This window comes from Spermophilus citellus, assembly GCF_964194105.1.
Source record: "Spermophilus citellus genome assembly, contig: SCAFFOLD_514, whole genome shotgun sequence".
Classification (NCBI taxonomy): Eukaryota; Metazoa; Chordata; class Mammalia; order Rodentia; family Sciuridae; genus Spermophilus; species Spermophilus citellus.
Genome location: NW_027672845.1, coordinates 58,547 through 79,812, shown reverse-complemented (window position 1 = coordinate 79,812; position 21,266 = coordinate 58,547). Strand labels below are relative to the sequence as shown.

At 57.8% G+C, this 21,266-nt stretch overlaps 1 protein-coding gene across 1 annotated transcript; it reads left to right on the top strand.

The window, feature by feature from the left end:
- Nucleotides 1-1,460: 1,460 nt before the first annotated feature.
- LOC308640533 (obscurin-like) lies at nt 1,461-20,770 on the top strand (the record flags this gene model as incomplete). Its single annotated transcript, XM_081312404.1, has 26 exons — nt 1,461-1,629; nt 1,763-2,044; nt 2,405-2,778; nt 3,173-4,044; nt 4,853-5,130; nt 7,007-7,085; nt 7,335-7,453; nt 7,721-7,918; nt 8,546-8,578; nt 8,803-8,901; nt 9,113-9,331; nt 9,759-9,819; nt 10,045-10,115; nt 10,671-10,793; nt 10,962-11,101; nt 11,632-11,832; nt 11,983-12,062; nt 12,449-12,622; nt 13,480-13,636; nt 14,023-14,139; nt 14,230-14,394; nt 14,530-14,688; nt 14,876-15,053; nt 15,516-15,613; nt 20,237-20,404; nt 20,668-20,770. The coding sequence occupies 25 exons, from the start codon at nt 1,461-1,463 to the stop codon at nt 20,318-20,320; spliced, it is 4,530 nt and encodes a 1,509-aa protein (XP_081168530.1). The 3' UTR covers nt 20,321-20,404; nt 20,668-20,770.
- Nucleotides 20,771-21,266: the final 496 nt, after the last annotated feature.

The window sequence follows — 21,266 nt, the reverse complement described above, 5'->3', positions numbered from 1 at the left end:
CCTGCTAAAAGAGAAGCAATGCATCCTTCAACCTCAGATAACAAAGATGTTGCTCCATGCCACTAGACCAGTGCTATACTAGGTCAGCTTGTCCTCCCGTACTGCTCTGCAGGAAAAAGCTTTTCCATCCTCAAATAAGTCCTTAAGTCTGGAAGAAGTAATGGTTTCTTCAAATGTGCATGCACCTTTTCAAGCTACTAGGGTCAAGAAGAATCAGAGAAACGTGGTAACACAAGGAACACAAAAAGTCTTCATTAAATGAATGGTCCAACAAAATTAGAGACCTTGATATAATGAAAATGGGAGAACAACATAACAGTTGGGTTAAAACAAAATCAGTTCAATGAAGAAAGTTTATACCAGGAGCCAACCCATGACACCCACCCTGATTCAGGCACAGATGACTTCCTATTCCTCTTAGAATAAAGTTCAAAATACTCACCATGGTCCACAGTCCCCATGACCAGGCAATGATCTCCGTAATCCTTTTGTACCCTCCCTTGATCTCGCTCCCTCCCCTCAGGGCCTGTGGCATTATTTCATATCCCTGCACTTCATCCAATGCCTCTGGTAGCACCTTGCTCCCACTTTTCCTGCCATCACAGGACAATGAAGCCCTCACTCAGAAGCAAGCCAGTCTTGGAACCGTGAACACTGAATGCCTAGTTTGTGTCCTTTACAGGGCCTTCTTCATTGTATTTATTGTACTTAATTTGTTTTACCCCTAAATATTAACTGAAATGAAGGAGACCAGACATACTATCTTGGACACTGTTCTAACCTACATAACTGACTTGCACTTTATCTTCCGACTCAGTCAAATTTGCAAAATGAGTGAATAGATGCATGGAGACACTCATGGACTCTCTGCTTCTCTAGGCTTTCAGGTCAGGACCTCTGCATAGGGCCACATCAGCCAGTATCCCTCAATCTCCCTTGATAAGCTTTTTCATTGGCAAAAATAATTTTGGCAAGTCATTTTTTTAAAGAGATAAGCACCATACTTAGGTTCTCATACATGCTAAAGCACTCTACCACTAGGCCATATACCCAACACCTGGGTCAATGCTTTTAAACAAAACAAGATTCCTATAAAATGGTCTAGTGTTGGGGGGCTGGTTGAGGTGACAATTGGAGGGAGCCATATATGGAACACAGAGTTTTCGTGGCAGATGAAAGGCCTTGTGAGGACCACACTGCATACTCTTTGCACTGCTGAGGTTTGGGGAAACCTTTCTGTACCATGCCCACCCAAAAAGAAAAACTTGCCAGCTTAGATTCTTCAGAACTAAATGGAAAACATTAATCAAATAGACTGAACAGACATCTATGGACTATTTAATCCATCAACAATAAATTCATTTGCTTCTCCATGAAACAATGACCATTCTTTGAAATAGCTGTCCTGGGTGGCTCACACAAGCGATGGTGGAGGGGGTCTGTGTGGCTATCGGGTAGAGATGAAGGAGGGGTCCAAGGGCCAGTGGCGTCTGTGCCACGAGCTCGTGCCTGGGCCTGAGTGTGTGGTGGATGGACTGACTCCTGGGGAGACCTACCATTTCCGAGTGGCTGCTGTGGGCCCTGCAGGTGCTGGGGAACCTGTGCACCTGCCCCAGATGGTCAGGCTGGGTAAGTAGCCATCTTGGTCCTGGAGAATGCCCAGCTTCTCCAAGGTGGAGGGAAGAGTTGGCAGGGTGAGGTCTGGACCCTGGAATGCCCCCACACCTGATGTGGCCTGTCCTCCGTGGACACTGTTCCCCAGCAGAACCAGTGGAGCCTGCTCCTCCCCCGCCCCCTACCCCTGTGAGCCGGCAGGTGGTGGCCGGAGAGGATGTCTGTCTGGAGGTGGAGGTGGCAGCTGAGGCCGGCGAGGTCATCTGGCACAAGGGGACGGAGTGCATCCAACCCAGTGGGCACTTTGAGGTCCTTTCCCGGGGGCGGCAGCAGACACTGGCGATCAAGGGCTTCAGCGCAGAAGACCAGGGCGAGTACCGCTGTGGCCCTGCCCACGCCCTGGCCTCCATGGAGGCTGCTACCTTCCAGGGTGAGTACTAGGTTTTGGGCTGGGAAACCTTGAATGTGGAAGGGGGTGGCCTGTCCCACCCCATCACTTTCTCCCGGGAGGTTGTCAGTGCCCCACCTCGGAGCCTGATCCAGGTGCATTCCCTGTGCATGTGTCCCACCCCTGCAGTGTGGGCCTGTGAATCTAGGCCCAGGCTCACTGTGCAGAGCCATTTTCTGTTCTGGTCACCACATTGTCTGTGCAGGAGGTGAACTGACATAGGGAGGGAAGACTGAGGCTCAGTGCTTCTAGACCTGGTAAAACCAGGTGCCAAGTGGGGAACAGAGGTCCAGTGATAGGCTTGGGGTCACAGCTCCGCTGATACCCTCCTGCTCTCCTCAGTGGTGCTGACCCCTGGCTCTGGGGACGAGGCGCCCACACAGCCCAGCCTGCCCCCTGAGGCAGCCCAGGAGGGTGACCTGCACCTGCTGTGGGAGGCCCTGGCCAAGAAGCGTCGCATGAGCCGTGAACCCACGCTGGACTCCATCAGTGAGCTTCCAGAGGAGGATGGCCGCGTGCATCACCTACGGCAGGAGGTGGAGGAGGTGGCCCCTGGCCTCTCTGAGGGCTACTCCACAGCTGATGAGCTGGCACGCACTGGAGAGGCTGACCTCTCGCACACCAGCTCTGACGACGAGTCCCGGGCAGGCACACCTTCCCTGGTTACTTACCTCAAGAAGGCTGGGCGGCCTGGGGTCTCACCCCTGGTCAGCAAGGTGAGCCTCTACTTGGCTTGCAAGGGGAGGCCCAGTGTTTTACCCTTGCCACTACCACCCACGTGCTTGTCCCTCCTTCCACCGATTTCTCCACCCGTCCATCATCCATCTACTGCTAAAGCCTTTTCCTATAAAGCTGGGGCCAGTCCCTCTGGTGTCCCTCATTACCCATCAGTCCCCAGTGGGGACTGTATAGAGTGATTTCAGGGAGTTGGGCTTGCTTTGTGATAGCAACAAGAGCCAGCAGGTACCTCATACTCCATGAGGCTGGCACAGTTGCCAGGGCCTGAGAGGCAGAATGGATAGCCGTGCGGAGATCAGTGCTGGGCCCTGGTCTTGTGTGTCTGGCCTCGCGGCTCCTGTCTCACTGTGATACTGTGCTCTGTGCCCACAGGCCAGGGCCCCAGCACCCTCCTCTGTGGAACCACAGAAGCAGCAGGAGCACCCAGCCCAGGTGCACCCACCACCGATAGGTCTGAGTGCTGAGGATCTGGGCGACCCCTCCATGGACAAAGCAGCAGTGAAGATTCAGGCTGCCTTTAAGGGCTACAAGGTCCGGAAGGAGATGAAGCAGCAGGAAGGACCCGTATTCTCCCACACATTTGGGGACACTGAGGCCCAGGTGGGGGATGCCCTGAGGCTGGAGTGTGTGGTAGCCAGCAAGGCTGATGTGCGAGCATGCTGGCTGAAAGACGGCGTAGAGCTCACTGACGGGCGGCACCACCACATCGACCAGCTCGCAGATGGGACATGCACCCTGCTGGTCACTGGCCTGGGCCGTGCTGACACTGGTCGCGACACCTGTCAGGTGAGCAACAAGTTTGGCTGTGTGAGCCATAGCGCCTGTGTGGTGGTCAGTGGCACCGAGAGTGAGGCCGAGAGCTCCTCCGGGGGCGAGCTGGATGACGCCTTCCACCGCGCTGCCCGGCGTCTGCACCGGCTCTTCCGCACCAAAGGCCCAGCAGAGGTTTCTGACGAGGAGCTGTTTCTTAGCGCTGACGAGGGTCCCGGGGAGCCAGAGCAACCTGCGGACTGGCAGACCTACCGCGAGGATGAGAATTTTGTCTGCATCCGTTTCGAGGCCCTGGCCGAAGCTCACAGGGCAGTCACCTGCTTCCGAGAGATGTTCACCACCATGGGCATTGGGGTGGAGATCAGCCTGGTGGAGCAGGGGCCCAGGGGGGTGGAGATGCGCATTGGCAAGGCGGCCCCTGCCCCTGCAGCACCTCCGGAGCCAGTGTCCACTCAGCTGACTTCTGATGCCGCTGAGTCCAACTGCTCCACAGAGTTGGGTCTGGAGCTGGAGTCCAAGGGGGTAGAGGAGGAGTGAGGCCAGCAGTGGCCAGCACCAGCTGAGAGGTCCAGGGGTTACCTGGGCTCCAGCACTCTGCAAGTGCAGCCTCCGAGGTGTAGAAAGTCCCGACTCATTGAACAGAGCTGAATTTGAATCCTAGAGCTGAATTTGAATCCCAGCTCTGCCTCTTATTAGCTGTGTGAGCTTAGGGAAGCCACAGTCTATCGGAGCCTCGGCTTTCATGTGGGCAAAATGGGAATGTGAATACTTACTTTCTGGAGAGTTTTATTTATTTTTTCCCGAGGAGTCTTGGAGATATAACCCGTATAGAATAGGCACCCACTTCCACAAGGCACTTCACTTCCATTTCACCCACTGAGTTACTTATCAGCCACGCCACATCTCTGCAGGGACAGGAGGTAGCTGGGATCAGTTACCCTGGCACGCCCAGAAGTTGCTCTCCTACACTCCAGATCCCGGACAGCCCTCAGCCTTCCGCAGTTACTGCTCTTCCCATCCCTGTCTAGCGCTTCATCCCTCTTGCCTCCTGGTGGCCTGGGCAGCAGGAGAGACTTTTAGAGAGCTGGGAAGAGGGCTAAGCCTAGCAGGCAAGCTTCAGGGTCTGTGTCACGTCAGGTCTGCAGGTGCTCCCACATGGCCTGTTGCCGGGCAGCTCACACATGTCAGACCACCCAGCTGGTGTGATCGGTGTGTTTGTGGCCACAGGCGTGAGTGGCACGCCCAGGCTAACATGCTACATGCCCTGCCTGCTGTTCTAGCCCCCGTGTTCCTGACGGAGCTGCAGAACCAGGAGGTGCAGGATGGGTACCCCGTGAGCTTCGACTGTGTGGTGACGGGCCAACCTGTGCACAGTGTTCGCTGGTTCAAGGACGGGAAGTTGCTGGAGGAGGATGACCACTACATGATCAATGAGGACCAGCAGGGTGGCCACCAGCTCATCATCAGTGCTGTGGTGCCCACAGACATGGGCGTCTATCGCTGCCTGGCGGAGAACAGCGTGGGCGTCTCCTCCACCAAGGCTGAGCTCCGAGTGGAGCGTGAGTGCACTCTGGGGGTCTGTGTTACCAGGGTGGGGATGAGAGTCTCCTGAGCAGGGCTGGAAGAGTGATCCAGGGCTCTGGTCTTAGACCAGATAGGAGTTAGGGCCTCCAGGTCTTAAGCTGGTGGAGACTTCCCTTGAGCCAAGCTCAAGGCCACAGTTCCCCCGGGAGCCCAATGGTGGAGGGTGGAGGTCTCTTGTGTCTGCCGAAGGCCTCCAGGCTGGGGAGACCAGGAAGGTGTGGAAGAGGAACCAGGGGAGCCCAGCTGCTCAGCCACTGCCTTGGGGCTGCTCTGGAGCCCTGGCTATTGCTGCAGGAGACTCTTGGGCATGCGGGTGGCTGCTGCCACAGAGTGTCAGGACACTTGCTCTTTGTTTAGATTCCTGATGGTGCTCATGGGCCTGGGATCTCCTGGGTGTTGAGGGTTTCTGTTGTTCTAATGAGGTGACTCTTGCAGGGTTCCTGTAGCCTTGGTGGGCAGGCTGTCCAGGAAGACCAAGCTTTGACAGGAAGCCTGGAAAGGGCCCCACCCCATCCACTGAGGATGGCATGTGACATAGCTGGAGTAGGGTGCCCAGGCTGTGGGCCTCAGGGAACTTCGGCCTGATGGAAACAGAGGTGCTGGCAGGGGCTGTGCCCACCACAGCTTGCCCGACATGATCTCACATCTGGCTGCTCCTGAGGTGTCCTTAAGTCACCTTCAGCCTAGGCAACAGGACCCTTGGTTGGCTCTGTGAGCTGCCCTGGCAGGTTAACCCTGCCCCAGGGAGACCATGGGTCCTGATTTATATCCACTGGGTCCACCCCAGCGAGGAGCCTGGGCTTCTGACTAGCCGCTGAAGCAGGTTGTCTTGGGGCCTGACCTGTCCCCAGGCAAACAGGGTCAGAGCTGAGCTGGGCTAGAGGACATGCAGCTGGCAGGTGCCCTGGCCACAGAACTGCTGCTGGTGTGTGTGGGGTCGTGGTGGAGGCTCCCCTGCATACAGGCATGCTTGGAGCTGTGGCATGGTGGGCACTGATGGCTGGTCTCCTTCCAGAGCTGAAAGAGCTCTTCACGTGTTCCTGATTCCTGACTGCATCAGAGGCATGACCTCGGTCTTTCCCTTTCTTGGCCATGTACTTGGGGGCACCGTGTCTGGCCTGATGAAGGCTAGGGTCTCTGCTCTTTCTTGACTGCTTGGGCTTCGCCACACTTATGCAAGTGCTGCCTGAATGTGAGTCATAAAGACTCACATGTGTGCTTTCTTCTGGAAACTTGGTGGTAGCTCTTAAGTTGAGGTCTTTGATTCCCTTGGGGGGAATTTGTGAGTGTGAGGTAAGGCTTCAAGTTCACTCTTGCTCAACACCATTTGTAAAAGACTATTTTCTTCCATTTTGTTGTCTAAGAAATCTTTTAAAGTCCCCCAATTTTACCTGAACGTCACTGAGAACGTGGCAAGAAGGGCCAGGGGTCTCAGCTGCCATTCAGCTCCCACTGGCCCTAGGCCCAGGGCCACACCTCCCAACCATCCTGCTGGGGTAGTGTCTCAGCATGGGCACTCTGGGGACTCTCGCTTGGCCCACAGTGGTGGAAGTCCAGCTTGTTGCCCCTTCTTGGTCAGAAATCCAAGTCTCTTTCTCTTGGTTTTGAGGCTTGTGTCTCCAACCTCTCGTGCCCTGGTAGGATGGAACCAGAAGGTTCTGCCACTGTCCCTGTCTGCTGTTCCTGGAGACTCAGGTCATATGACGTTTTGTGCTGGGCCTAAGAGGCTTGCAGTTAGTTATGGGTGTGGAAGAACGAGGCTGGGAACAGCAGGGGTGGGCAGGCCCAGGAGGGCGCGTCCCCCTGAAATCCCAAAGTCCTGAGCCTCCTCCACTCACTTTTCCTCCCCAGTGACCAGCACAGACTACGACACTGCCGCAGACGCCACGGAGACCTCATCCTACTTCAGTGCCCAGGGATACCTGTCTAGGTGGGGCCACACAGACAGCGGCCCAGGGCCTCCCGGGAAGTGGTGATCTGGGCTGGGTGGCTTAGATTGACTTTCCCAAGCCTGCAGCTTTCAGTCAGACCCTGGCCGTTTCTGTCCCTCTGCCCCTCCACTCAGCAGACAGGGAACCTCAAACCCATCCACCTCTGACCTTCACCCCGTGGGCCCTCCCGCCTGGACCCTCAGCCTGCTCCACTTTATGGCTACCCCCTTATTTGTCTTTTTTGCCAGCCGGGAGCAAGAGGGAACCGAATCAGATGAGGGGCAGCTGCCCCAGGTGGTGGAGGAGCTGAGGGACCTCCAGGTGGCCCCTGGTACATGCCTGGCCAAATTTCAGCTCAAGGTGAAAGGTAGGGTGCTGGGGAGTGGGCACCGTAGCTGGAGGGAGGCCAGGAGCTGTCTCCCGTTGGTTACACATGGGAAGGGCCTGACCAGTGGAGGTCAGGAGGTCATGTGTGCCTGCTGCTGGGCAACAGGAGGCTGCCACCCCACCCCCACACCAGAGGCTGGCTGGCCTCTGAGCAACCTCTTTTCTGGGCCTTTGTCTGTCTCCCATCGAAAGAGTATAGTGCCCATTGAGAATGGTCCTGTGCTGACCACTCTCCTCCATGGGGTAGGCTACCCAGTCCCCAGATTGTACTGGTTCAAAGACGGCCAGCCCCTGTCTACATCAGCCCACATTCGCATGGCTGACAAGAAGACACTGCACACCCTGGAGATCGTCTCTGTCACCCGGGAGGACGCTGGCCAGTATGCGGCCTATATCAGCAATGCTGTTGGTGCTGCCTACTCATCTGCCCGGCTGCTGGTCCGAGGTGTGTGCCCTGAAGGAGTGAGCAGTGCCACATGTACTGCATGCCAGGCCCCATCAGGCTGGGCCCAGCCCATTGCCCCTATGCACAGTGGCACAGATGGCAGAATTGCCCCACAGGAGCGGGTGCCCAGTGGGGCTTGGACACCCTGAGTGATGAGCAGGCTCTTGGGGGAAGCAGATGAACACTGGGCCCAGCAGACCCGCACAAAGCCCCAGTGGCAGCTCTGACAAGAAAACTCCTGTGTCCTTATTTTCCCAAACGTTCTGAGCACTGACAGCTGACTCCCAGTTTGACCCATACTGGTCCTGCGGATAGACTGTTGCTGGGTCCTCCTCCTGCCTCTCAGGGTGGAGCCCCAACTGCCATCTCCCAGTGCCCATGTGGTTCCAGGCAGGGCCCCAGACTCCCAGTGGGCACAGGGAGGGTGGGGATGTCACACGGATGTACACTGGAGTGTGAGTTCTTTGGCCTCTTGGCCAAGGTTTCAGGCAGGGTAATGGACCTTTGACCATGGGTGGGGCCATGCCCAGGTCCCCCCACTGGGCAGTAGGACCAGGACCTTCCCACGTGTAGGGAAGCAAGGGAATCTGTCCGTGCTGCACATCTGACTCCCTCTGCACTTTTCAGGTCCTGATGAACCAGAAGAGAAGTCAGCATCAGGTGAGATGGCCCTGTGGGCAGACAGAGGCTGGGTGGATTGTGGGCATGAGGCCAGAGTGGACCAGCCCTGGGCCTGGTAGTGGTGGAGGTGCAGGAAGAGGGCTCTCTGGGGCCACAGGCACAGGCCGCAGAGAACTACCTGGGGTTCCCAGAACAAGGACATCAGGACATGGGAGCTGAAGGAGGGGTGCCGGGTGTCCCCATGGCTGTCCTTGCTCTCCCAGATGTGTGTGAGCAGTTGGTGCCACCCCACATCCTGGAGAGGTTCACCCCCAAGAAAGTGAAGAGGGGCTCCAGCATCACATTCTCGGCGAAGGTGGAAGGTGGGCATCCTCACTCCCCGGAGAAAGAGCACCCCCCCAGGGCCCCCATGCCACCCTCCCATGGGTCGCCCATGCCACCCTCCCACAGGCCACCCATGCCACCCTGCATGGCCTCCTGCTCCACCCCTCATATCACTCTGGCCAAGCACCCTCTTCTGGAGGCCCATAGCCAGTGGGACTGTGTACCCACTGAGCCCTCTCCTGCCCACAGGATGCCCAGCCCCCACCATACACTGGCTCAAGGAGGAGGCCGAGAGAGGCGTTCTGTGGATTGGCCCCAACACCCCAGGCTACACTATGGCCAGCTCTGCCCAGCAGCACAGCCTGGTCCTGCTAGATGTGGGCCGGCAACACCAGGGCACCTACACGTGCATTGCCACCAACGCCGCTGGCCAGGCCCTCTGCTCTGCCAGCCTGCATGTCTCAGGCCGTGAGTAGGGAGCCTGGGTGTGGTGAGGAACCAGCTTGGGATGTATGGCCTTCACCCACCTGTGATCCTTCTCCTGCAGAGCCCAAGAGCAGTCTGGGCCCAGTGGTGCAGGCCAGTTTGGCCTGGAACCTCAGCTCTGCCTGCATGGTGTACAGATGGCCTGCGGGCCCTGCCCAGAGCCCTCTGTTCAGCCCCTCTGAGGGATGGTGCTTGGAGGGCAGGCCTGTCCCCCAACCCCATGGGTGACCAAGTGCTGAGAGTGGACAGGGAGGTGGGCTTAGGCATAGACCCTTGCCAGGGCTTCTTAGGGACAGTGCAGGCAGGGCCCCCAGGGTGGTCTAGATGTCCTGGGTAGGGGTCCCAGCCCAGGACTCAAGGTGTCGGAGTACAGGACTGGTCCTGACAGCTCCCCTGGATCTCTGGACAGTGCCCAAGGAGGAGGAGCAGGAGAAGATGAAGGAGGCTCTCATTTCTACCTTCCTACAGGGGTGAGTGGGTGCCCTGACTGACTTACCCAGGGGGCTAGGGTGGTGTAGCCCTGTGGGTGGCCACCCCCTTCCCTGTGCAGCTTCTCCACACTGTAAAATGAAGTTTTTATGGGCCCCGTCTGGTGTGGAGCCCTTGATTGTGGTGTCCTGGCCCCTAGGCCCCCTCTGTGGGGAGCAGAGTGGTGGGTCCAAGCTGGGCTTGCAGGACACCCCTCCTCCCCTCAGGACCACCCAAGCCATCTCAGCACAGATGTCAGAGTCTGCTGGTCTCACCGGCCTTGCTGGGCAGAGGAAAGGTATGTCCGGGTTGGGTGCAGGGGGTGCCGCCCTTTGGACCTGAGCAGCCTGGGCTCTGGGCAGGTCCCTGCCCTCTCATGGCCAGCTCCCAGCTCTGGTTGGAGTCAGAGCTGTTCTGACCTCTGTGGTCAGGGGGCCCAGGCCCAGTGGGCTATGTGGAGGTTTGGGTTCCAGATGTTAAGAAGAGCCACAAAGTCACCTCGGCCCCCACAGCCCCAACCCCGCCTCAAGCCTGATGCCAGGCTGGACCCTGCCCAGCGCTGTCCTCAGCTCCCTCACCATCTGCCTGTAGCCCTGCCTGCCACCTGCTGCCTCTTAGCTGTGCTTGCCGTTCTCTGGCCACTTGCTGCCTCTTCTGTCCAGACCCGCTCCCTTCATTCTCATCCCTGGTCACAGGCTCTGCATCCTGCTGACCTCACTGGTCTCTTCCTGCTGGCACCACCTCATGGTCTCCCTGCCAGGGCCTGGCCTCCTGCTCACCGTCAGCCCCTAGGAGAATTGCAGTGAACTTTTGGGGGAAGCATGACCCCACAGTGTTGCGTTTGTTCCCCCAGGGGAGGCCCTGGTAGCTGAGGAGGCCCATGGCCACCTGTCCCTCGCTAAGGTGGGCACAGAGGAATTCCTACAGAAACTCACCTCCCAGATCACTGAGATGGTGTCGGCCAAGATCACACAGGGTGAGGGGGCCAGGATGGGCATCCAGGGTCCCCAGGGGAGGCTGGGACCCTGTGTCCTCGCATGGGGCCTAGCTAGGACTCTGCGCCTGGGAGCCCTGGAGACTGGCTGGGTGGTAGGCAGTAGGGGGACAGCCTTCCAGGGACATCACAACCCTTGTGTTCACCCAGCCAAGCTGCAGGTGCCTGGAGGTGACAGTGATGAGGAGTCCAAGACTCCGTCTGCCTCCCCCCGGCATGGCCGGTCGCGGCCCTCTTCCAGCGTCCAGGAGTCATCCTCGGAGTCAGAGGATGGGGACTCCCGAGGAGAGGTGGGTGGGCTGGGACCCTTGGGAACAGGGCTGAAGAGACGATGGGAGGCTGCAAGGGCCTGGTGCTACCAAGGGAGGGGCATCACCCCCAGAGACACCAAGGGACACCAGAGGTTGGAGCAGAGGGCAGGGTCTCTGCACGTGGGTTCCTGCAGAGCACTACCTCTGATGTCCCTCTCACTGCCATCTGTGGAGAGTGCACCTTTGCCTCCAGAGCCCACCACCTCTTGGGTTGCAGGGGGCAGTGGGCAGCAAGGCGCTGTGAGCAACCACAGTCTAGGCGCCCATCCACGTGGGCAGGAGCCAGCCCTCTCACTGCCATCTGTGCAGAGTGACCCTGGGGGCTCCTGCCCTGTGGCCCTGGACTGGGTACCTCCTCGGCCCCTGGACTCAGCACCCTCCCCTCTGTGCTCTTGGGGGTTTTAGGGGGTTGGGAGAACCTCTCCCTCCTCAGAGGTGGGGGGCCATGGGGGGCCTTGGCAGGCCTCACCCCTCTGGCCCCAGGATTTAGGCCCATTTCTCTTTATCAGATCTTTGATATCTACGTGGCCACGGCCGACCACCTACCCCTGGGGGCTGAGCAGGATGTCATCACACTGCGGGAAGGCCAGTATGTGGAGGTCTTGGACTCAGCCCACCCGCTGCGCTGGCTTGTGCGCACCAAGCCCACCAAGTCCAGCCCCTCCAGGCAAGGCTGGGTGTCACCAGCCTACCTGGACAAGAGGCTCAAGGTATGGTAGTCCGGAGCTGGGGGAGGGTGCCAAGGCCCTGGGATCCTGGCCCTTCGCCAGAGAACCCTGGAAGTAAGGGACAGGAGCCCGGTGGCCACAGAGGAGGTGGAACAAACTGGTGCCCTGGGACAAACTCCTGTTTCTCAACAGCTGTCTCCTGAGTGGGGGCCCAGTGAGGCCCCCGAATTCCCCGAGGCCGTGTCCGAGGATGAGTACAAGACCAGGCTGAGGTATGTGTTGGGGAGGGTTGAGGGTGGAGCCACAGCTGGCTGCTGGGCCTCAAGGGCCAGCTGGCGTTCTGCCCTGCTTCTTCATGGGGGACCTGTGCTTGCTGAAGCTGTGTGAGCCTCCTTAGGTCACGGTCCTGCCCCTGGTGTCTGCAGCTGTGCCCTCCCAGAGCCTCGTGCGGGAGGGCTTCCTGGGGAAGAAGTGGTGCCCTTGCTCCACCACCTACCCACTTTCTGAAGCTTGGTGACAGGCTCCTGATCACAGGAACCCCGTTTAACTGCAGTGCAAGGGAGCAAGCTCTCCATGTGTCCCTAGTCCCCATGTGGAGACTAGGGACAGTGGGAGCAGGGCAGCTGCTGGGCACCCCCTGATGCCACTCTTCCGCCAGCTCTGTCATCCAGGAGCTGCTGAGCTCAGAGCAGACCTTCGTGGGTGAGCTTCAGTTCCTCCAAAGCCACTACATACAGCAACTGGACCGTGCTCCCCGAGCACCAGCAGCCGTGGCCAGCCAGAAGGCAGTCATTTTTCGCAATGTGCAGGACATCAGTCGCTTCCACAGCAGGTAGGCAAGGCCACACACATGCATGTGAGGTGCACGCACAGCTGTGGGTCAGGCCTCGTGGAGGGTGACACTCAGCAGCTGGGGTAGGAACTCGATTTACCCATGGGCACATCCCACTTGTGTGATGCCCCAGTGACAGACGCTCGCCATATGGGTTGAAGGCTGCAGAATACCTGCCACCCATGAGCACTCACACAGGCCCATGTGCATGCACATGAATGTACACGGGCACATGGGAAGTCCCATGTGCACACCACATATGCTCACGCACCCAGCCTCAAATGTGCGTGCACATGTGCTTGATATGTGTGTGCACATAGTGTACATGTGTGCACACATACATATGTGAATCCTGTACAAAAATGTGCATACATGCTGGATACACATAGATATGTGCACTCACATGCATGCTGATCTCCATGCACGTGCACTCTTGCACACTCACACAAGCATTTGAGTGCATGTGTGTGCCATGTGCACATCCACAGACACATTCAGGCAAACACATGCACACATATTATACACACATGCCACACATGCATGGTCACATCTGCACACTTGTGTATACATGCACAGTCACATGCATGCACACATGCACCCACACACGTGCACATGTACATGCATGTACCCACATATACATGCTCACATACTACACATCTGCACACTCGTGGGCAAGTGTACATACCCATGCACTTCTGTACGTGCCCACGTGTCTGCACACCCAGCTTAGTATACTCAATCTCACAGGCCCAGAACCCACTCCTGGGCAAGAACCATAGCCTCTCAAGGAGAGGGCCCAGGACTGGGCTATGAGCTGTGCCTGACCCTGTCCCTGACCCTGTCCCTCTCTGTGGCAGCTTCTTGCAGGACCTGCAGCGCTGTGACACAGATGACGATGTGGCCATGTGCTTCATCAAGAACCAGGAAGCCTTTGAGAAGTACCTGGAGTTCCTGGTGGGCCGTGTGCAGGCAGAGTCTGTGGTTGTCAGCACGCCCGTCCAGGAGTTCTACAAGGTGCCTGTGCCTGGCTCCATGGAGTTGGCCACCGGGCTCCTCCCTGGCTGCTCCCAGGCCTAGTGCTGGCCTTGACTCCCACCAGAAAACTCACTGACCTGAAAGTCCCCTGAGGCTTAGCCCTTGTCTGTGCTCATGGCCTTAGTTCATATTCCCTAATTTCTTCCCCCACAGTCCCCAGGGCCCCTTGAGCCTTGTAGCTCTGTGCTCCTGGGCTGGCCACTTCACTGCCCAAGTTCTGTGCATGCCTCCGGCTAGATGGTAACACAGCCATTGTCCAGGTTCAGGGCCAGGTGTGAGAGTGCCCCTGAGATGTCCTCTACTGTCAGGATGCCCTAACTGGGGCTGTGCTTTCTTGCCCGAAACCCGCCCTGTGGTGCCTACAGAAATGCGCTGAGGAAATGCTGTCCGCTGGGGACCCCTCGCAGCCACCCCCACCCCCACTGCAGCACTACCTGGAGCAGCCGGTGGAGTGGGTGCAGAAGTACCAGGCTCTGCTCAAGGTGGGAAGCCCTGTCCTGCCCCAGCCTTGAATATCCAGGCCAGGCCTTGGGGCTGAAGCCGTCTGGGTCCTGACCCTTGGTCCGCCTCAGGAGCTGATCCGCAACAAGGCCCGGAACCGGCAGAACTGCGCCCTTCTGGAGCAGGCCTACGCAGTCGTGTCAGCGCTGCCCCAGCGTGCTGAGAACAAGCTGCATGTGTCCCTCATGGAGAACTACCCCGGCACCCTGGAGGCCCTGGGGGAGCCCATCCGCCAGGTGGGGGGACTTGCGTCTGCTGCCATGTGGTGGGGTGTGGCTTTTGTGGGTGCTGGGCTCATAGATGACCCTGGGGTCTGCGCCCAGGGATGGGGCCAGGCAACCACAGTCCAACCACATCTACTCATACCCCAGGGCCACTTCATTGTGTGGGAGGGCGCACCAGGGGCCCGCATGCCTTGGAAGGGCCACAATCGCCATGTCTTCCTGTTTCGGAACCACCTGGTGATCTGCAAGCCCCGACGAGACTCGCGCACCGACACCTTCAGCTATGTGTTCCGGAATATGATGAAGGTCTGTGGTGCCAGGGGCTGGGGGTGTCATGCAGGCCAGTGGAGGTTTCCCTGTTCCTGGGCTCCAGGGTGGCCACTGGAGCAGAACTTGCCATTGTTCTGGGGTGACCTGGGCATGGCCCTACTGGACCCTGTCTGTCTGGGGATGCTTAGCTCTGTCCTCCCACTAATGTTGCACCCCTCAACAGTTAAGCAGCATCGACTTGAACGACCAGGTGGAAGGAGACGACCGTGCCTTCGAGGTGTGGCATGAGCGGGAGGACTCTGTGCGCAAGTACCTGCTGCAGGCGCGCACAGTCATCATCAAGCACTCCTGGGTGAAGGAGATCAGCGGCATCCAGCAGCGCCTGGCCCTGCCTGTGTGGCGTGAGTGTCCCTGGTGCTGTGCTGGGGTGGGGACCTGAACATCACTTAGATGCCCAGAGGGCTGCACCCAGGCCGGGCACGTGGGCATGGGTTGTTTTTTGCACTGGTGGCTTGGTTCTCCCCTTGTTCAGATCTAGCTGAGGGACTGGTGGCTTTGGCCTCCCAGGGAGCCCCAGAGCAGGTGTTGAGCTGATCCTAACTCAAATGGGGGACACAAAGGGATGTAGTGGGGACACGGCATAGCTCCAGACTTGGGGTATCTGACCAGGTCATGTTTGGGTGTGATGGTCTTGCACCTTGGTCTGTCCCTGCCTCGTGCAGCCACACCCAGCTTAGTCAGTAACCAGGCCCTTGGATGTGGGGCCACTGCTGTTGTTGGGGGCAATTTGCCAGGGTGCACCCAGGGGACATAGGCCTGACATCCCACCCTCAGAGTCCTCAGACCCCCACATGTGTCCTCAGGTCCTCCGGAATTTGAAGAGGAACTGGCTGACTACACGGCTGAGCTGGGGGAAACTGTAAAGCTGGCACACCCAAGCCTATTGTCAGCTGGTACAAAGGTACCTGCCAGGGCCTACAGACTGATCCTTCACAGGAACCCCCACCAGGGGTGGGCCGCACGGGGGCTGAGGACAGCATGGGGTCTGGTCAGTGGGCTGGGCATGGGGAACAAGAGACAGTCCAGGCCTGTTCAAGGGCAAACATCCTGGGGATGGACAGTGAACAGGTGGTGCCATGGCCACCCTGGGGAATGAGCAGGGTGAGGAGTCAGCACAGGGCCGAGACAGACATGCCTGAGGGCAGCCGAGAGAGCACCAGGACCACAGAGGGGGCCACAGGCAGGCACCTGGGTGCAGGAGAGGCCTGTGAGCTTAATGGGCCAGGAAGGGTGCTGATCACACTGCACCTTCAGGGTCACGGAGCACAGGCCTTACATGGCTCAGGGATGGGAGCTGCCAAGGTCAAGGGAGGTCAGGTGTCTCCCAGGCCTGTCTCAATTGACACTGCCACAGGATTGGGGTCCTGAGACCATCCTCACTTCCTGCACCACCATAGGCTTGGGGTCCTGAGACCACTCTCACTTCTGACGTCCAGTTCACTGGTCCCCAAGGTTGCCTTCAGGTTCAGTGATTCACCAGAAGGTCTTGGAGTTCAGAGCTATTATGCTCAGGGTTAGCATAAAGACAAGACTGCAGCCCCTGAGAAAAAAGAAGAGCACTTCGGGAGGGTCCAATGTCACCACTTATGAGCTGCCAGCCTCCCGCTCCCAGTGCAGTGAGGAAGAGCACCTTCTCCTCCCAGTGACACCTGAGAACCCAAACAGACCTATGCCAACCAGGAGGCTTAATGAGACTTGACGTCAGCATTTGTCACTGGAACTCTGTCAGACCTGCATGGCTGACCGCTCATGTGGCTGACCTCAGGCTCTAGTCCTCCTGAAGTCAAGATTAATGGCCTGAAGCCCACTATGAATCTCACATTAGCATAGAAGACAACATGGAGCTCCACTAGGAAGCTCATTGTTAGTGTAGACGCCAGTGTGGCCTGGGTCATCCATCAGGAATCTCCTCATTGGTGTAGATGCCAGTGTGGCCCAGGAATCTCGTTATTGCCATAGACACCAGCGTGGCCCTAGTCATCCACTGGGAATCTCGTCAAAGGTGTAGACACCAGCATGGCCCAGGTCACCCACAGGAATTTTGTCATTGGCATAGATGCCAGCATGGCCTGGGTCACCTACTAGGAATCTTGTTGGCGTAGATGCTGGCTTGGCCTAGAGCATCCATCAGGAATCTCATTATTGGTAGAGATGCCAGCATTGCCCTGGTCACCCACCAGGAATCTCATCATTGGCATAGAAGCCTTCGTGGCCTGGAGCATCCTCCAGGAATCTGTTCATTGGTGTAGACACAGCATGGCCTGGGTCACCTACTAGGAATCTCATCATTGGCATAGACACTGGCATGGCCTGGGTTACCTACTAGGAATCTCGTCGTTGGCATAGACACTGGCATGGCCTGGGTCACCTACTAGGGATCTCCTCAATGGCATAGACACAGAATGGCCTGAGAATCCCCCCAGGAATCTCATTGTTGGCATAGATGCTGGTGTGGCCCAGGTCACCTACTAAGAGTCTCCTCATTGGCATAGATGCCAGTATGGCACGGGTCACCCACCAGGAATCTCCTAGTTGGTGTAGAGGCTAGCATGGGCCAGAGCCTCTTCCATGAATGCCATTGTAAAATAGAGTGTCCAGTCTGGCCCTGAGCCACAAACCCCTAGGCTAGCCCATCTGTTGTGGCCCAAGGTTCCAGAAAATCCGAGGCTCTTCCCTGGCAGACTGTTCTCGGGTCCCGAGGCACCTTGCTGGTGCCAGGGATCAACATGATTCCTTTGGGCAGCACGGAGCATTGACTACATGGAAACCTCATGGTCTTGTGAGCAGCAGGGGGCATGGTTCAGATCTGTCATCTGTCACCTTGGCTGTAGTGCCAAGGGCCTGCTTAGGGACATGGCATCATGTTGGTGGTGGCCATGGTTGCATCCTGGATGCATTTTGAAGGCAGAGCCAGCCAGATTTGCTGATGGGTTGCATGGGGTGTGTGGAAGAGAGATGGCATCCAGGGAGCAGCACAGGGGTTGTGGACAGCAGAGGCCACTGGTCCTATTCACAGAGGTGGGGCAGACCCACAGGGAGGCAGGCTGGTACATCCTGAGCTGGGCAGGGAGGAAAGAAACCCAGATTTGTGAGGTTTTGAAGAATCCAGGTGCCCATTGGGCTCCAGGTGGTTATGGAGGGGATAGCTTGAGAATAAATCTAGAGCTTAGGAGAGATGTCTGGCTGGAGGTGAGAGATGGCAGGCAGGTCCTTGGCATACAGTGTGTCTGAAACTATGGGTCAGGTCTAGTGCACAGCCCTCAAAACAATTCCAGCAGCTCAGGAGACTGAGACAGGAGGATGCAAGTTTAAAGCAGCCTCAGAAACCTAGCAAGGCCCTAAGCAACTTAGTAAGACCCTGTCTCTAAATAAAATGTAGAAAGGGCTGGGGATGTGATTCAGGCCCTTGGGTTCAATCCCTGATGAGAGAGAGAGAGAGAGAGAGAGAGAGAGACTGAGGTCAGTTTGAATGTGGAATGAGTGTGAAGAGATGAGGTTCAGGCTTCAAGGCTTGGGATCTGGGATTCACAGAGTCAGAGAGGTGAGGAACATAAGTGAAGGGGCGGCAAGCCAGAGAGATGGGAGGGACCCCAGGAAGCTAGCGAGGAAGGGCGGCCAGGCAGAGAGGGCCCAGGAGTGCCCAGAGCTCTGGCCAGCCCCCAAAACAATGAATGAGTCCAGCTTCCCTTTCCTGGGTGATGAGGCTAGCAAGCTGCCATGTCAGTGGGCTTCAGTTTAGCTAGACCATGCGAACCCAAGCCCATGAGTGGAGACCCTTGGATCCAGATTCTCATGGAGTCAGTTGCCTTGCATCAGGGAGTGGAGTGGAGAGCGGAGCCCACCCTGCCCTTGGGGGACATCCACTCATTCAGGAAGCTCTCTTCCTTTTGATGAATGCGGCTGGGCAGCCCTTATCTCTTGTTCCTCAGGGAGTCCTATTGGCCTATCCCTGAGTGGAAGATCACAAGGCCTCACTGGGTTGGGCATCTGGTTTCCTCCAAAGCCCCACTGCATGCTGAGAGCCGATTTTCAAAAGTGGTATCTGACAGCCATGTCTGGCAGGGGATAAGTCCCAGACCCAGGGGACGCTTCACTCATCAAGGGCTCTAGCCGAGAAACGGTCTGTCTCAGGAACGTGCGACGTGTCTTGGTCTGTTTCCTGATGTGCCAACAAGACACCTGAGTCTGGGTTACTTATAAAGTGAAGAGATTGTTTGCAGATTGAAAGTCCAAAGGGCATGGTGCCATCTGGTGGGGTTCCCCTTGGTGGCCTCATGACTTCGTGGGAGTCTTGCCAGGGGAAAGGAGCAGTTGCAGTGACAGGAAGAGAGGGGCTCAGGACCAGGCTGGCTTTTATAGCAGCTTGCTGACCTCTGGAGACCAGCACCCATCCCTTCCCAAGTCAGTGCCCTCAGTGACTGATTTCAGTTCTGCCGGACCCCACCTCTCAGGAGGGCAGCGCTCCCAGGGCACCCCATTCAGAGCCACTCCATCCAGAGCTGCTGGGCTTGCATGACCTATGTATGTGCCTACCACCTGGGGCCACGGGGGCAGCAAGTGGATAGAGCTGGTGGTGATCACTCTAGCGGCCAGCTCCCTTTGGCCATTTCTGCTGGCCATACAAGGCCATCAAGTTGCGATTCATCTTCTCATTACCTTGGCCGCCTCTGTGTTATAGCAAGGCCTGGCACTTCCTCTGCCAGCCACGCAAAGGCTGGGAAGTTGGGGTGTGGCGTCCACGCTCTACTGCCAGGTCTTTGCGTGGAGCTGTCCCAGCTTAGCTGGTTAACTGTCAAACCAAATGGCCATGCCACTTGCAGCAGCCCCTGGGTCAACAAGGGCACATTGCACTAGTGGCCTCAGGAAGACCAGCAGGATGCCTGGCTCCCCCTGAGCAGAAGGCTGGTGCTAAGGGTCCACCATGTGTGAACTCAGAGTCACACGCAGTTTCAGGCCAGAGTTCAGATGCAGACATTATCGCCATGGCACCCAGAGGTCCCTGTCCACAACTGGGTGTCCTGGTGCCTGTGTCCAGCAGAGCCATGGAAATCTGAGTTCCTTCTCGAAGCCCCCTGCAGATTGGATGGGTAGAAGGGCCCTCCATCCCTCTGCATGCTGTGATGAGGGACCAGGTGTGGGTGGGAGGGAAGGGGTGTTAGGCAGTGGATTATGTAGCTGTAGGCTTGGTGGGATTGAGTGAGAATGGGCCCATAGCCAGGGAGCTGGGCATGATCAGCACATGGGAGGTCCGCAGGGAGTCACACTGGGGTGGTGGGGCTACCACGGACTTAGCTGTCCATGTGGATGTCTTCTGTCAGGTTCAGGTCTTTCCACCTGGCCCTGCCTCTAGCTAATGTCCAAGGTGGACATAGAGACACAGAGACAGAGGTCTGGGCCACACCAGAGAGAAAGAGAGAGAAACAGAGACAGACCCAGAGAGGTGCAGGCCAGCCCCAGCCTCTCATCCACCGGGGCAGGCTTACAAGGTCCCTGCTCGACGACAGCCCTCACTCCTCCCTTCTAGATGGGAAGCCAGTGGAAGTGGACCCTCACCACATCCTCATCGAAGACCCAGATGGCTCCTGCACCCTCATCTTGGACAACCTGACTGGGGTCGACTCTGGCCAGTACATGTGCTTTGCGGCCAGTGCCGCTGGCAGTGCCAGCACCCTGGGAAAGATCCTGGTGCAAGGTGAGCCTGGAGGCCCGTGGGGCAGGGAGACACCCTGACCAAGCCCACCACGTGGCTCTGGTGGATGGGTGGAAGGGCCCTCCATCCCTCTGCTTGCTGTGATGAGGGACTGGGTGTGGGTGGGAGGGAAGGGCAGGCAGGCAGGCATGTGGGGGTGGAAGCCCTATGTGGTCATGGGCTCACTTAGGGCTCAGGAAGGAATGTGGGGGCTCAGACACCCCCAGCTCCATCAGAGTGGCTCCCTGTCTCTCTCCACCCTGCAGTCCCCCCACGGTTTGTGAACAAGGTCCGGGCCTCGCCCTTTGTGGAGGGAGAGGATGCCCAGCTCACCTGCACCATTGAAGGCGCCCCACACCCTCAGACCAGGTGGGCCAGCACATGGTGGGGCAGCAGGGGAGGGGCTTCAGGCTCTTGTCTGCAACACAAGGGTTGTGCAGCTGTACGGGGCTGGGCACAGTGACTGTCTGATCACTGAAGAGAGGGCATTGTGGGGCTGAGACCCACTGGGCATGGGGCCTCTGCCACAAGATAGCATGGCCAAGCTGGATGTGGACATCCACAGGGTGGGTTCACCAAGGACTGTAGAATCTGGGCCAGGGCAGCGGGTCTGCAGCACAGGGAATGTCACACCCTGCCTCATGGACTCTTGGGACGGGTTCTAGGTGGTACAAAGATGGGGCCCTGCTGACTGCGGGCAACAAGTACCAGATGCTGAGTGAGCCCCGCAGCGGCCTGCTGGTGCTTGTGGTCAGAGCAGCTGGCAAGGATGACCTGGGACACTATGAATGCGAGGTAAGACGGGTGGGCAAGGGGCCTCATGGCCAGCTGTCCACTAGGGCTTGACAAGGGAAGGGCCTGGGCC